This window comes from Thunnus albacares, chromosome 14 (genome assembly GCF_914725855.1).
Source record: "Thunnus albacares chromosome 14, fThuAlb1.1, whole genome shotgun sequence".
Lineage (NCBI taxonomy): Eukaryota > Metazoa > Chordata > Actinopteri > Scombriformes > Scombridae > Thunnus > Thunnus albacares.
Window position 1 is genome coordinate 4,656,847 of NC_058119.1, and position 16,793 is coordinate 4,673,639.

The following is a 16,793-nucleotide window of genomic DNA, read 5'->3' on the forward strand; positions in this document are numbered from 1 at the left end:
CTGTGGAAATGTACATTAAACTAATTTATCAAGACAGCTGGTAAATATTGAGGAAGATCAGGAAACAGGAAGACATAACTAAAATGTGACAAAACATACTTATCATAAAACTAGGAAAATTAGGAATAAAGGCCTGTATATGACATAAGCCAGATTCAAATAAAGTTAAGTTGAGGTAAATAAATTTGAGTTTCTTTGAGGGAGGCTGCCACTGAAATGGAGCCAACGAACAGCCAACGAAATGAAATAGGCCTACAAAGATGTGGAGCCTACCTTCCATCAGCCTAATAATTTCATGCAACATAGTGTAAGCTTAACAATTACCATGGAACCTACTATTGCTCAAAACTATACACTGTGTTTACTCACATGCTAAACTGGCGTTACTATCACTCACTAAAGTGTATGCAGAATTATTCTTTCAACATGCTAAACAGTTAGCTAAGTTAGTATTTTCAATTTTTTTTCAGAACTGATGCCATCGTTAGGCTATCAGGTCTTGATTTGTGGGTCAAGACTATCGAGTCTTGAATACACCTCAGTGTCAGGGACGGCCTTATATGAAGACATTTAACTGTCATCACTACTGTGTGCGTACCCTCTCGCTCCTATGCAAAATGCTAGCTGAGTGGCTACTTTCCGTACCACTGCTTCCTTCCTGTTGTAATTACCTGAAGTGGGACACCAAACAGAGAGCTAAGTTTAATCAGAAAACGTTCACCTTCTCCAGAACATCTGAGTGTCCGTGCCAGGCAACAGCCTGGCATGAACCGGAAGCAACCAGGACGCTAGTAGCATTTCCGCGGCTGAAGAGATAACACTGCCCGCTGGATCCCGGAGGGTCGAAACTGAACACTCATTTTGATAGATTTTCAATTTAGAATCAAAATTGTGACACCCCTAGTCGCTACTATCATTCAACAAAGATTAGGCCTATATTTATTCTTTCAACACATGTTTAACAGTTAGCATGGAGCCCACAGTCACTCAACATTAAGTTTTCTTTCAACATAGCATATGTTAAACTATTAGCATGGCACCTCAAAAGTCAAGTATACTCAAAAGTATGCCATATTACTCACATGCTAAAATGTCTCACCCATTCAACAAAGTTTAGGACTAAATATAATTATTTTTTCAACACAGGCTAAACAGTTAGCATGGAGCCTTCAGTGTACTGTTAGTGTTGCAGGTTATAAATTATGAGTTAGTGTTATCAGTACAGTAGAAATGAGTTGAGTTATCACAGTTCATTTTGTAAATTGCTGCAGTATGTATTGATTGTAAGTGGGTATATTGAGAGTTCAGTCATGACCAGAATGAAGTTTGTATCCGTGCATCTTTCATACAAATACTCCCTTTACAATAGCGTATGCTAAACAGTTAGCATGCCACCTACCCTGCCATCTTTCTGCAAAGTATACAGTACAAGCATTCACTAACATGCTAAACTGAGTAACAGATCCAACAATCTACGAAGGATACGTGTCATTTTATCTCTGTTCTCCTCACTTAACAGAAACCAGGAAGGCAATGGACTAAATCTAACACAATTTTGGTGTTTTCTGCTATGTGTGTATGGTTTTCGTGTGTGTGTGTATTTGGCAATGAATGTGGCAAAGTAGGACATACTGTAGAAGCAAACAATGAGAACAGTAGTGGGAAATATATCAAGTACATCTCCGCAAATCAGTCAACCACGACAAGCCATCAAATTCTCTCTCGCAGGTGAGAAAAAAAAATCTTTATCACATCAAATAGCAGTGTCGGGAAATGTATGGGGGGTTGGCAGATCATTATGAGAGCGAGACAGGGAGGAGGACAGAGCGAAGGGAGGGGAAAGAGAGGCAGAAAGACAGGAAGCGAAAGAGATCAGAGAGAAACATACACAGTGATGGAGAAACAGCTAGCGTGCTCATTAAGAAAATGCAGAAAAATATCCATATTCAAATGTAGTAAGACACAAGGTTAAAGCAAAGTGAGAATAAAAGCTTCACTTTTCTTATGCACATGCTCTACTTTTCCATCAAAACATTAAATACCTTTACTCTCGAACAACTTCAGAATAAACCCTTTGTGCGTGTAAGTGCGTGTCTATGCGGGTGCATATATACATATTTTAAACAAATGGTCCACGATTCACAGCAGGAACCAGCATTAACATAAAGTGTCTCGTAATTGAGCTGCGCAGCACTAACAAGCTCGATACTCTGACTCCACACACAGAGAGAAACCTAAGCTTTGTCAATGAAAATGTAAATTCAATTGTATTACACACAACAGCAACACCATGCAAAAAAGTATCCCTTATTTAATCCCATACCAAGCTGTAAAAATCATATTTTTCTTAATGGAAGCGCAAAAATAAGTTGAGATCATTTCACTTGTTTCCAAAGTAAATCAACCTGTTTCTAGGATTTAAACAATACTTATCTTTTAGAAAAACAATGATCATTTAGTCCTTGCTTGTTTAGTAAAAGTAGTTTATTTCAACATTTTTTACAGTGAGAAATAAACTGGTGAATATGTAAATGTAAATTACATCTGACCACTGCAAATATCCACCATAACAAGTCATTTAGTTTACTGTGAGATAACGTCTCTTTCTCAAGTAGAAATTGACTTCATAAATTGTCCACTTCTTTTGAGATACTGACAATTGAAAATTAAAAAAATAGGTAAAATTATATGATAATAAAATTATATAAATAAAGGATAAGAGTGGCGTTATTCAATATTTTCTTCACAGTCAACAAATTTCAGGAAAAGACTAAAATCAAAAATGTCTCCAGCACTTAGCCCCAAGCTGAACTGCAGTAAATCTGTAAAAACAGTTCAAAAATATATAGGTTCATTTTTTTAAAAGGATCAGTAATTTCCTAAAACAGCTGGGCACTGTAGTTTTTAGCTAACATTACTCAAACAAGAAGGAATAGTGCATTTGTTGAGATTGACATTAATAGATTTTGGACAACGATGGAGGTCTATGGCACAGAGGAATGAGATATATTAGGCTTTGAACACACAGGCAATACGAAGAAGGTAGGAAGAGCAAAGAAGACAGATAAATAAAGGGTAAGGAAGGATGGAGGGTGGAGGAGTAGAGGGGGAGGTGAGGTGAGCTTCTGGACCAACTTTATAGCACTGTGACAGATGCTACGATGCACCGTAACTCAAAGCTGGATGGCACATGGACCTTTACCTGGCAAGGACAAACGGAGAGGACACACACACTCACACAGGGATATCCCTTGTTGGCATTCTACCCTGCAGATTTGAATGTGCTGTGCAGCTTCAACTAGTGCAGTCTACATTTTGCATAATAAGAATTTAATCCTATATGACAATGTCACTATAAAGCAACAGTGTGCAATAGCAGGGCTGATGTGCTTTTAGCACATAAATTCTTCTTTCTGTTTCACAGATGATTACAGATTTATGGAGGTTTTGGGAAAAGTGTTTATGTAGGTCACTGACCTTTTTACCTGCTCACCTGATGGGCTCAGTCTCTTGTGTGTTTGTGTGTGTGTGTGTGGTGTTGTAGGAACTGCATCTAGGGACCATTTAATCAACCTGCGTGCCTTGCCTGACCTCCTCATCCGCACACTGTGCAGGCACACACACATACACACACATACAGTTCCTATAAAAGATAAGCCTGACAAAACTCTGTATTCTCCTTATTGCCAACAAATGCCATGAAAAGAGCAAAACCAACAATGAATTAATCCTACTAACAGGCATTGTCTGTATCTAAATCTTTATATATCTTATTCCTCTGTGTCATAGAGCTCTATTGTAGTCCCAAAAAAACACATCAAGCATGGGCACTGTAGTTTACTTTGACTCACTCCCACAAACACCATCCTGCTGTCATAAATACTCACTAGCACACCAAATGTGTAATAATCCACAGCTGAAAATAGCCCCCAACAAGTGCACTATTTACTCCTGTTTTAGCAATGTTTGCTTAAACTACAGTGCCCAGCTGTTTAAGGGAAATCATTTATTAACTTTTAAAAATGAAACTGTATATTTGTGAGCTGTATTTTAATATTTACATCTTCTATTTTGAAGGAAGTCACAAAGTGTTGTCAGATGGACCAACAAGTTGTTGGTTTTGGTCTTTTCATGGGATTTGTTGACAGTATGAAAAATATAAAATAACAACCACAGGCACACTTACATCTCATCAGTGCTCAGTAAACATTCAGTTTAAGATATTCTCAAGTATGAACCAAATATCATCACTGTGAGTCCACTCATTCTCACCTCTTGCTAATGGACTCTGCAGGCAAAGTTTCCCTTCAATTTCCTAAATTGCTTCCCAAAATGGTTTTGGACCCAGAGTCTGGATCCTCCTTCAAAGTTTAAAGTTACAGTTAAGCAACTCCAAAAAGTCAAAGACCCCCTGCTTGACATACAGTAGATGTGTCCAAAAATAGGGCAGATAAAATAGCTGAGTCCTTCAGTCCTTGAGCGTCATTACTTGCCGCTAAGCCAAATGTTGGCACGGCCTTCTCCACTCCTGGGCTTTTATAAAGCAGGGTGGCATCAGGTAGGGATTCTGAGCCAGCTCCGACGCTTTCCCTGTAATGACTCAGGCCTCTATGGCCGAGTATGAGTCACTCCTCCAGTTCCTGGATCGATATTCAAGAAGCGGGCAGACATGAATCAAATAACAATGAGTCAGTGTCAGAGAAAATCACCTCACAGCCATTTAGAAATTAAGAACTCCAACTCTGTCTCTCATTCTCATTTTCTCTCCAACACTTAGTTTTTAAGTAAATGTAGTCCCTTGTTACTCAGTTCTGTTGTGAGATGTTTAATTGAAGACCTTCAAAAGTTTCATTCTGTCCCACTCAAACCTGTCTCCTCAGCGTTCGCTTTTCCTCCGCCCCAACCTACTCTCGCTCCTGTCTTTAATCTAGTCCCCACACACACACACACAGACACATACACACACTCTTACTGTAGAGGAGTCATCTGCAAGATTGATTGGAGCTCATTCTGTGTCCTATTATAGACGAGTATTAAAAAGTTTCCTCCCTCTCATGCTATTTGTGAAATTGAATGGAAGGTAAAATGCATGCCAGAATTAGAAATGGGTTTCCGGTTTGCAGCGAGTGTGTGTATATCTGTGTGTGTGTGTGTGTGCGTGCGTACAGAAAAGGAATTTGTTTGCATGCAAAGGAGATCCACCTACACTCACTTTAACACCTTATTATTTGCAGAAAACACTTTATCACCTTTACAGGCAGATAGAAATCTGGAGATTATGAAAGTGTTCACATACAGCGTGTTAGGCTGCATCAAACCGACATGAAACTCACATAAAAAGACAGCGTTTTAAGGTGCTATTGGTGAGAAAAATGCTTTAATTCTGCCAAAATGACACTAAATATAGACAAAAACTACAACGCATTTTGTATTTATTGTTAAGTTATGAACGTCGTGATACAGTAAGCTGTATTTTCATAAAATAAGAGCGACAAGCAAAACTCAATTAGGACTCTTGGTCTTTCTGGATAAAGTCAAAATGAGTAGAGCTACAATGATTAGTCAATTAATCAATTAGTTGTCAACTATTAAATTAATCACCAACTATTTCAATAATTGATTCATAGCTCCGGCTTCTCAAATGTGAATATTTCCTGTTTTTTCAGTCTTCTGTGATAGTGAACTAAATATCTTTGGGTTATGGACTGTTGCTCGGGATCAAAGTAGATATTTCTTATAGATAGGATGTCATCCTGGGCTTTGTTAAACATTTTTCACCATTTTCTAACATTTAATGGACCAAACAACTAATCAATTAATTGAGAAAATAATCATCAGACTGATCGATAATGAAAATAGTCATTGCAGCTGCGGCCCTAAAAATGACTTTTCGCATTTTATTGTAATTGACCACCAAATGATCAGTACCTAATAGAGATGTTTGTCTGAGAAATTATTTTTAACATAGTCATGTGACAAAAATGTTTTGCCACTTTGATTGACGAACCCTACTTTATTAACAATAGAGAAAAAGAAATAGCGTCTGCATATAATGTACATATACAGCCTTCCCTTGTGCTTACCTCTGCATTAGTGCATGTATGTGATGTGCTGTGGCCTGGCTGCTCACCATATGGCAGCAGGGACATGGAGAATCTCTCGCTCTCTAGTTTTCTCTATCTGTGCCAAGCTCTGTTGTTCCTCCTCCATCCCTTCCCCTCCCTCACTTCCGTCAGAGAACCCACCATGCTGAGCTGCTCGGGTGTACTCTCACCTCCCCCACTCCCTCCATCCCTCCTTCCATCCTGCCTTCTTTTTCTTATATCACACTCTCTCTTATTCTCTCACGGTGTTTGAACGTACGTACGACTCATTGGAGAAGAGAGAGACGAGTGAAAATGATCTTCCATCTGTGATTTCTCTAATTTGTCCGCATAAATATAGACTTTTTAAAGAATCGGGTTTGAAAGTTTTGGTTATATAATAAATTAACAAAGAATGTTGCCACAGACTTAGGTTTTGGGGAAATCCCAACAAAGAGGGAAAGATGATTCATGCCAAAACTGACAGCTGTGATTTAATACACAACAGTATGAGTGTATGTGATGCTTCTTAGCTTACCAAACTAACTCTTCATCGTTCATTTCCTCCTCTACTATTCTCACCTCCCCCTTCCTCCACTTTCTCTCGATATACTTCCTTGACTGCCTTTCCACCCACTCGCTCCTTATCCTCGCTCTTTCTCTCCGTTTCTCACTCCTTCTCTCTTTCTAACTCGCTCTTATGATTCCCACATTCTTTACAAATGGTGCCCATCTCCCTATCAAAGAGACAGTCTCTCTAAATCCAATTTGAAGATTCTTTATTGTGATTCTTATAACTAATAGCATCAGCGCTCTGTCTCTGTCTCTCCAGTAGTAACTTGAAGCACCATAAAGCGTGGAGCAATTGAGAAAAGGGTTCTGCTATGGAAGCATTCTCACATCAAACTGTTTTTGTTGAGTGTAAGGTTGCCAGAACCACAGGGCATGAGCTAAAACCTTGATGGCTGATGAATATTGAAGAGACAACTTGTGGCAGGTAAATAGTTTAACTCCTCTGTTAGAATCATCTAATCCTGCTTATGAACCAGCTTCACTCAAAGGACAAATATTACCAGTCTCAATATAATACCAAATCTGATGTATGGCCTAATGCATTATAATAAAGGGGCCATATTCTGCACATTTACAGATCTATATTTATATCTAGGGCTCTACTGGAATATCTTTGCATGATTTACAGTTAAAACTCCTTATTTATCTTATACTGGCCCTTTATGCAGCCCCTCAGTTCAGCCTGCAGTTTTAGCTCCTGTCTCTATAAGGCCCCCCCCCCCCCCAAGGAGCCCACTCTGTTCTGATTGGCCAGGTTCCGGAAGCTGCGTCACAGTCGACCTCCACTTGGAAGGCTATATCATCAAACTATGAAACAAACTATAGTAGTTTCATTACCTTTTCTTGTTCTTTACTTGAAATGTCAACTTCTCAAATACATCCGTACATGTTCTAGCCGAAATATGCCAGTGGACAACGCAAACAACACATGGAAAAACCTTGGCACCAACCTTTGCAGACGAGGCTACAGAACCAACAGCCGTTTATGGGCATACGCAATGATCAGCTCGTCACAAGGTAGAAAAAACGTCGCAAACTGTCATCAGAGCAGGTTGAAGTTCTGGCTTTTGACTTGCAAGGAGCATTTCTATATACTTTAACCTCAATTTTTGGAACTTTGACCATGTTTAACAAAGATATCTGACATAACAATATATAAATAACAGAAAATCACAAAAATACATAATATGGCTCCCTCAACAATGAACAACACACATAGCCTACTTCTGAACTCTGCTGCCTTGTTGTACATCAAAGCAGGGACACAGCTCTATTCATCTAGTTTTCTATATATTTACCCTATGAGGCTCACCATCACCAGTTCATAGTTAACCACAAGCTCAGTGCTTATAATCCCCTTATAATTGATCCCAACGCACTTCAGGTATATGTTAATGAGCACAACATGTGCTACTGCATGCATGATGCCCTATAAATCCTCATAAACACTGAGTGGTGAGGCCTTCAGCTTTGATAATGCAATTTAAGACGTTCCAGGAATTTTCCAGGACCTGTGGACACCCAGCATGTCAGCCGGGATGTGGGGAAGTGGGGGTGTAGCAGAGGGGTGGCTCGACACATGTACTGTGTTACCACCAGAAGTCAATAAGCCGCCAACAACAGTCCCCCCACCGGTCATTTCATCGATTATTGGCTCCAGTATCCCCACCTGGCCTTTGTATAAATGGACCAGCAAGAGTATGGGGCCCATGGGAGGGCGTTCACCAGCTTTATGGTGTTGCTCAAGTCATGTACCCCATCACCATTTGTTGCTGCATGGATGTTCAAGAGTGCACAAACTAACATACCAACACACACATTTGGAATTAGACAAATACCTCAGGAAGACTATTTTTAGATTACATTTAAAATGAGATAAAGAGAGAAAAGACTGATGAAGTGAGAGGGAGAGACAAGAAAAAAGAGAAGAACAAAAATGAGAGAACAAAAGATAAACATAAGAGAGAGAGAGAGAGAGAGAGAGAGAGGGTGGGATGGAAGGAGGGATGAAAGAGAGAGAGGAGGGACAGATGGAGAGAGCACCAGAGCCAACAGCAGAGCTAAGTGGGTAGTGTGCTCCCCAGACAGCGCTCCATATGGCCTGGCAACGCCATACACAGCCAGGCCGCACACACACACACATACATACGCAGCATGTATACACACAGACACACAGCATGTATACACACACAGCTACTAAAATACACATGACACAAACAATTCACACACGTAGTGCATAATCACACTTTGCCATGTTTCCACACATGTACAGGCTTCAGTCTGAGGGGGGACGCGACGGGGTGATATCCCTTGTTCTTAAAATAATGACATAACCATCCGCTTTGATATATTACCATTCCCTCTTTTCATTCTCTTTGTATTAAGTGTGACACTTAATAAAATATAAAACCTGATGTTTACTGTAAAAGCTATCAAAATATGTTACATTTGAAACTGCTCAGATGCAAATTTCCTACAAGTGTAGTTGAAGGGGAGCGCTTGTTTCGTCTTGTGCACAGCTTTTATGAGTGGAAACATCCCCTTCAGCTGAGTGTCAGAATGTACTCCAATTCCTTTACGTGATTTAGAATTAAGACATATCAAGAAAAATTTTAAATCAGGTTTGTCAAATACTACAGCTGTCCAAAAGGTGCTCACTAGGCTACAAAACAAGGTCACCTTTGTTTAGTATATGGATGGCATCCTTTCCAGTCCTGACAACAACAACAACAAAAAAAACCCCTCAGCAAATCTGAAAGAGTAGGGGCTTGTGGTATTTGACAGTCACTGGATTACTTTTTCTCCCAAACCGACATGGTGAAATGCAGAACTGGACAGGTGACCATGGCCACTTTTTTTAGAAGAGGAAAAGAGGTTAGATACAATGACTAGTAACTCTGTGCTTGCAAAGTGCTTTTAGGGAATACTGTAGACTGGATTTCCAGGGTGCATCATATCCATGACATCATGTGTCCTTGATCAGTCTTGTTGCCTGACAAAGTTTTAAAGGGTAATTCAGGTTTATTACAACTTGGATCTTATTTTTGTTGTCTTGGCCTTCATTTTCTATCGGGTATGAATATGGATATAACACTGTGCTGACCAAAGTACTTGATGAATGGTGGGAACGTGAAGACATTGCTACAATAAAATCTGACGAGGCAAAAAACATGAGGAGTCAATTCAGACAGGTTGTAAATAAGCATTTTAGGCAGATTGTCTAAACAATTTTATTTGAAGGTGAAACTGAAAGCGAGCACACCTGAGATGTTGGTAATAATAACTCACACTATGTGCATGCACTTCTACAGCATGTGCTGCAGCTCAAAGTTGAACCAAGAAGTCAGTCTGTAAAGGCCTCATTAAAGTGCTTGTTGTGTCATCTAACAGCATCTGAAACTGCATTTCCAGTATCCAAATCATTGTGATTGGACTACACATCATACAACTTAATTTCTTTTCAAGCATACCTTAAACCATGGACATTATGACTAGGGACAATTGAGGTAATAATTTTAGCAGTCGCCTTTGTTTTCTCTTCCAAATAAATTTGACTAATCTGGAGCTTTGTTTAAAACCTGTATGGTCAAACTTATTGCTCATGTTTCTTTCCACGTCAGACTTCTATTCACCAAGTTAATTTAGAAAAATAACTTAATGAATATAATGTAATTACTACCAATAGACAAAATGACCAATTTTACAAAAATAAGACCGAAGTTGTAATTAATATGGAATTATCCTTCAAAGAGTGTTTGACTATACATGGTGTAACATTCATTTGAAAAACATAAATGGGTAGAATTGACAAGGTGATGGACCACAAAGCAAGTCCACTTATCAGTCAGACAGTGTAATATGTATATGTATGATAATATCTGGCTCATACCATCACGTCATAAAACTCCCATTCTTTACTTGTGACTATTCAAAATATCCAGTCATAACCAACTAAAAATGTGTAAGGCTTAACCTGTGTCTTATTTCTTTATGTTGAAACTCAAACATACAGAAATGTAACTGAGAGAGTGTCAAATCCCTCTCCGGTCCCCGCTGGAGCAGAGACTCATGGGAAGACCAGGATAACAGCCAATCCCTGAAGGAAGTGAGGAAATGACTCCTCGCCAATCCCAGGGCTCACCGAGGTTACTACGGGGCTGCTGGGCCATCGCCATGGTACCCTGCTATCAGGGGACACCTGGCCAATCACATTTAGTGATGTTAAGTGTAAACATCCTTACACTATAGTCACTACAGTGTGAGGATGCACTATAGTATAGTGCATCCATGGCACCTTTACAGAAGCATGGGGTTGACTGTGCAGACATGGGTGGTTGGGGGAAGATGCAGGACTGGAGAGAGGCTTAAATATTCTATGTATGTGAAAGTAACGGCACTTTGCATAAATTTGACCAGACTGGACCAGTCTGTTGTTTTGGATTAAATTAGTTCACACCAATTTCATCAATTCGACACCATACAACACTATTTTGCAAAAAATTAACACAAGAACTTTTAGTGGCACATCTTCAAGAGAACATACCAAATGCTGAATGACTAATAACCATGTGATACTGCATGGACTTTACTCAAATTAAAGAATAAAATGCTGATTCAGTAACACAAGGTCATTAATACGACACACTGTGACATACTGTGGTGATATTATCATGTGAAAGCCTTAAATCTTCAGTTATGGTGATTACAGTGGAAGGATTATACGTTCCTCTGCGGACTAAGAAACTTCTGCAACTCTTGGCTTATTAAAAGTTTAAAAACCCCTTGAGATGAAACTCAAAAGTACATAGTGGTCAGGTTTAAAACAAGGCATTTTCTCTTGCAGTGCTTTCAGATTGCCAGCAGCTCACCAGAAATTCCTTCTATCCCTACTGAGCCGATCAACCTGACAAATGTTTGGCAGTAGATAACCATCAGCCAGGTTTCCCTGCCCACTTTATTTCCTACAGACGTTATAATAATTCTGTGAATAAATATTATACCACGAGAAATACACAATGAGCAGTCTGCCATGCAGGGATTCCCCAAGCTATGTTTAATGAAATAAGTACAGGAATGACCAATATTCTCCTTGATGAGATGCTCTATAAACAGTACTGCTATTAAGAAATGTTGATTGGGTTTATCAGGTTGCACCAGCTAGTCCGGCTAACAAATGCTAACCCTACCTGGTGAGTAGATGATTTTTCACCAAATAAAGTTAAAACAACTTCCCAAACACCACGTTTTCTTTGTTCTTTACTTTGAAAGTGCTGAAATCCAAGCTTTAAACACAACTTCATTGAATTTCTTTTGCTGTTAGCTATACCACTAGTTTCAGCATTGAGGACAAATGATCAAGATAAAAAAAAGCTAACACAGAAACTTTGTTGCTAGAGGAGTATTTTTTTTAGGTTATGCTAAGTAGCTAAGCTACCACCATGGATTTAAAACTGTATGTGAATTTTGTATTATACATTAGACTTCGTCATAGTGGTAAATTTGACGAAGATGTACTGTAAGTTGTTTCTGTTGCAATGCTAACAAAAGGCTGTACAGATTAGACAACCAATAGCTAAAATAAATGACAACGGTAAAATAAGAAGCCCATTAATTATACTCTGTGTATGTTTATGTGTCACAGACAGAGAGAGATCAAGTATAATGTAACATACATAACCACTGTGCTAACGTTCATTCATTTCAAAGAGGTCACTGCATTAGCAAAGCAGGGGTACAGCCACAGACATAGCAAAAATTTTAAAAAAAACTAAGGTCATTTGGCAATGAAGTTAAAGCTGGCTAACGGTTGGACATGCCCATACCAACAAAGTATCTTGCATTTTTTAACACAGTACTGTTTTTGGTCTAAACACCTGCTTACGGAGCTCAACATCCTGCTGGGTTGGTGTGGTTTGCCTTAGAATTACTTTATGAATATGGTATTATCTCTGTCCCAGTTCAGTGGTCTTTACAGAAGGAATACTGTCCTCAATACCAACTGTAATGTCTGGTGTTTAGAGGAATAATGTGGGGAATACTGACCGGATAGGCACAGATTGTATAATGTTATAAATAGGGGCCATATTGTGGGATTCCTCAGAGAAGCAGATGTGCTCCAGCTGACTTACTCTGTAATCCCACCTCACTCTCTGATCCAACAACACGCACACTCCAACACACACATACATGTGCACGCAGATAGAACATAAACAAGCTTTATCCTTTGATCATTGTGTGGCAGAAAAAAGACATTACTGGCTGTAGAAGTCACTGTGAACAGAAATGCGTGGAAACTCGCATTTCAACGTGCAAATAAGCCAGCGGGGACGGAGATGCTCATATAACATCAAAGAGCGAAAACGACAGAGTCTGTTTCAAGTAGAGTTGGCAATTCAAGTCTGTATTAACAACCAATGATCAAATAACCAGACTTTACACACATACCCACACACACAGACATAGCAGTGATGGAAACATGATCACTGAGTTGAACCATTATAAAGAACCGCTCCTGACCAACCCATCAAACATACAATCCCCACTAATTGGAGACGAGATGGGAGGCGTTATTTCAGCAGAAGTCAACCGCTAACCACCGGCAGCCTCAGTATGATGGCAGTTGGCAAGTTAGCATCACGATTGAAATGCTTCATGATTCATGATTTACAGGTTTAGAGAAATACAGAAGTAGGGACATCACCACTGCTGAAGCTGGATGTATTTTACCAACTGTAAATTTCCAAGTGAAAGTTGACTTCTAATGATAATCATAATATCATTCAACACTGAAACATGTAAATCACCTGGATAATTTAACATTCACTGGTCACCAGTGGTCATTGTGTAATCAATATTTCAACTTCATTTCTGAGAAATCACACAGATCCTTAGCAGTTATTGCTATTAAGAAGATATCAGTGAGACAAGATTTGGAGTTATAGTATATTTAGAACACTTCATCGTCACAATCAGTAACCATTACACCACAGCTGCTGAATTGGTTAAAACTGATCCACAATTCAAACTGATTCAAACAACTGTGCTTGAACGCACAACCTCTGACTTTAGCCAGCCAGTAATGGCACAACATAATGTTAACCTCTGTAATGCAATGCTGCTTGGGATTCATAGTTGACTTCGATATTAAAGTTTCTGTGTACACTCTAACTTTGTATCAGTTCTGTTTTCCGAACATTATACTGGTGCCTAGTGTTGAAGTGCTGAAAATCCTCAAACACCTTATCTCCTGCGAAATACTGCGAAAACAAATTCTTACTTTCAGAATCCTAAGTGACTGATATGAACCCTTTTACTTTGCTACACTGTTGGCCTACACAACCTACGATTGTACTCTCATGCAAGGCCGGAAAAACAAAGCTTTTATGGCAACTTTACTGGAAACATATTTTTGTGTGTATCATAAAAATGTTGAGCTAGCTTGAGTGGCTCTCCAACTGAATCATCTTATGACCATATCTGTAGCTGCTTCGCCTCTTGTAGCATATAACAAATGAGAAAAACTGTAAAGAACAAAGGCCCAGGCACATCCATCTTTAAAGCAGCAAAAATTTTTCACTTAATGGAATCACTGGGCGCAGTGGACATACTATTTCCAACACGTGAATCTTTCATGTCAAGCTGAGCTTTAGGGAACTTTGACACACCAATTCAAGCCTGTTACCTACTGCTGACCTTAGAGGAAACTGTGTGAGCTATCATAGCTTATTACCTTTGTTGCACCTTTCACTTTTATATAATTGTTCTCTGCTAGAGTATAACATAAATACGTGTCTTGAATACACTGTGAACTTATTGTCTCATTAGCAGCCAGCTAGCTAGCAGCCAGCCAGTTTGGAGAGCTATTGTGACCAACTAGCGGCGTGTTCCCAACTGGCTAGCATGCAGTTAATTCGCCAGCTACAGCCCTGCTAATAATCTCTACATTACCAAGTTTATAGCACCACTGATTTCACAAGGACGTGCAGATGAACTTCACTGTTAGATTTTTTGGTGTGGCCATAGTTTGACTCCCATCACATTTGCATAATGTCCACCTTTCAATAAATTGATGAAAAGTCAGCTGAATTACATGAATCAACATATGCCCCTCAGACCAAAAACAACTATCAAATGATGGATATAAGCATATTCCAGACACATCTGATTGAAAATGGCTTATATTACGCTGGCTCTACTATGCAAATAAAACCGGTTACGTATTTGATATCTTAGTCCATATCTGCATTTCTAATCATCCATCACAGCAGTCTTGTAGTGAGATGATGGTCACCCGTTTTCCAAAGCTCACATGAAATTCCACATACAAGTGAGAGGAAGTACTGCAAGAACTGAAACATGTCATGTACACATACACATGGTAGTCATTCCTCCAGACGAGCAGCTTGGCAGAAGAGCTGAGCAAACTGCGAGACTCACATGAATCCAGCCTAAGCCAGCAATTCTACGGAGGAGGACGACAACATCGACTAGTCTGTAATGACTCAACGGGATCTGGACTGGACTTATCAGACTGATCATGTCCATCTTCACAGCGGACGCTACTGTACTACACTGATAGATGACAGCCAAGCCCAAAGCAACAGGGCTGTGTGTCTTCACAGGCATAGCTCCTAAATATAAATCTAAAAATCTAAATGAGGTGCCAGTGCAATGTCATTCCACTTACAGTATAATACAAATTGCACAATAATGACTTGAGTCACACGTCTCCTAAAGTTGATCACCAGAACGGGAGTTTATCTTTTGTTCTGTTGACTCATCCAAGGTGTAAAATAGGTTTCACAACAAAACATGAATGAGTCAAAAGAACAGACTGCCAGCTCTTGACTAGAGGTTGTTTTGGGCCACTGGGGTGACATGACACTGAAGTGACGCAAAGGCAAATATAGGACCCATTTTTAACTAATATAGGTCAGTTTCAAATTCCAAATTTTATCAACTGGGTGATAATTAGTTGGTGGTTGAATAGCTACAGTTGCCACTCACCGGACATCATTTTGCTGGGGAGGTTTTTTCTGCCCAACCAGGTTCACCGTTCTTGCTTGGATAGGCTTCTCTTCTCTGAAACACACAAAGTAAGAAAAATACTGTTAGTTTGTTATGCTAGGCTTTGCTATGAGCTTTTAAGTATCAGTATTTGTCTTCTTATCCTCATAAAACCTTGTGTTTTGATATTTTTTTCCCTAGTTGTTCTGATTATGTTCTAACTCCTAACGAATTGTAACAAAGGTCTGTTTTTAAAAGTACAGCTTTTTCGTGTCACCTGAGTTCAAATGACATTGCACTCACTCCACCAATTGAACCAAACTACAAAAGCAAACGCATCAAATATAAACTAAACTGTAGAGAACACTCATTCAGACTTTCTTTGCAGTGTTCAACATACCTTCAGGCACCAATGACAGGCCTTAGGCAACAATGACATGTTTTCAATATGCCCACTGACACATTTTCAGTGTGATTTAAAAAACGCCTCATCCATAAACATGAACAGTGGGCTCTGATCAGTCTGATCACAGAGGGAACTCTAGAGAGAAATCCCCATCAACGCCCACGCTGTCTGAGACAGAAGAAATGTCTTTTCATCATCAGTACTTTCAGTATCCCTCTCATTATGAGACACATTAGGAATGGTGAAATTTCTTTGCTCCTCATTGATACTAACCATCTTCTGTTGTACTGACTGAGTGAGGAAAGTGGTGATTGAGGTAGGTTTGACATCCTCAAGTTACAGAGGTAATGGATACTGTGTGCATTGCAAAGGGACCAATGCTACCTTTTCAAGACTGATACCACCTTTAAATATCATGTAGGCTTGGGCTATTGCTGGATTTTGGTGTCTGAATAAAAGAGGTTTAAAGAACCATGCCAGACAAGACTATACTCTTTTAGATTTCTGGATGTGCTTCCCAACATTTCAGACATCCATTGGTTTCTATCCATCACAATAGACATCAAGTCTGCATTATTGTTTTGTCAGTGTTACATTATTATTACATGGTAATGCAGCTCAAGCAGAAACAAAGAAGTTTCAAAAGTCTGCTTATAGATCTCCATATTGTACAAAAAAATAGTGGAAGCCAGTGTTTTTCCAAAACTTTTTTTTTTTCTCCAAAG

The 16,793-nt window shown here is 39.3% G+C and overlaps 2 protein-coding genes across 20 annotated transcripts in view; one reads left to right on the forward strand and one right to left on the reverse strand.

The window, feature by feature from the left end:
- Window positions 1-16,793, reverse strand: part of LOC122997566 (regulating synaptic membrane exocytosis protein 1-like) — a 101,127-nt gene that overhangs the window by 81,138 nt on the left and 3,196 nt on the right. For all 16 annotated transcript variants that reach the window (XM_044373807.1, XM_044373793.1, XM_044373808.1 and 13 more), the window contains exon 2: window positions 15,663-15,737. In XM_044373807.1, coding sequence (XP_044229742.1) covers window positions 15,663-15,737 — 75 coding nt within the window. The remainder of the gene's footprint in view (window positions 1-15,662; window positions 15,738-16,793) is intronic.
- Window positions 1-16,793, forward strand: part of asrgl1 (asparaginase and isoaspartyl peptidase 1) — a 60,827-nt gene that overhangs the window by 25,051 nt on the left and 18,983 nt on the right. The window lies entirely within an intron of this gene.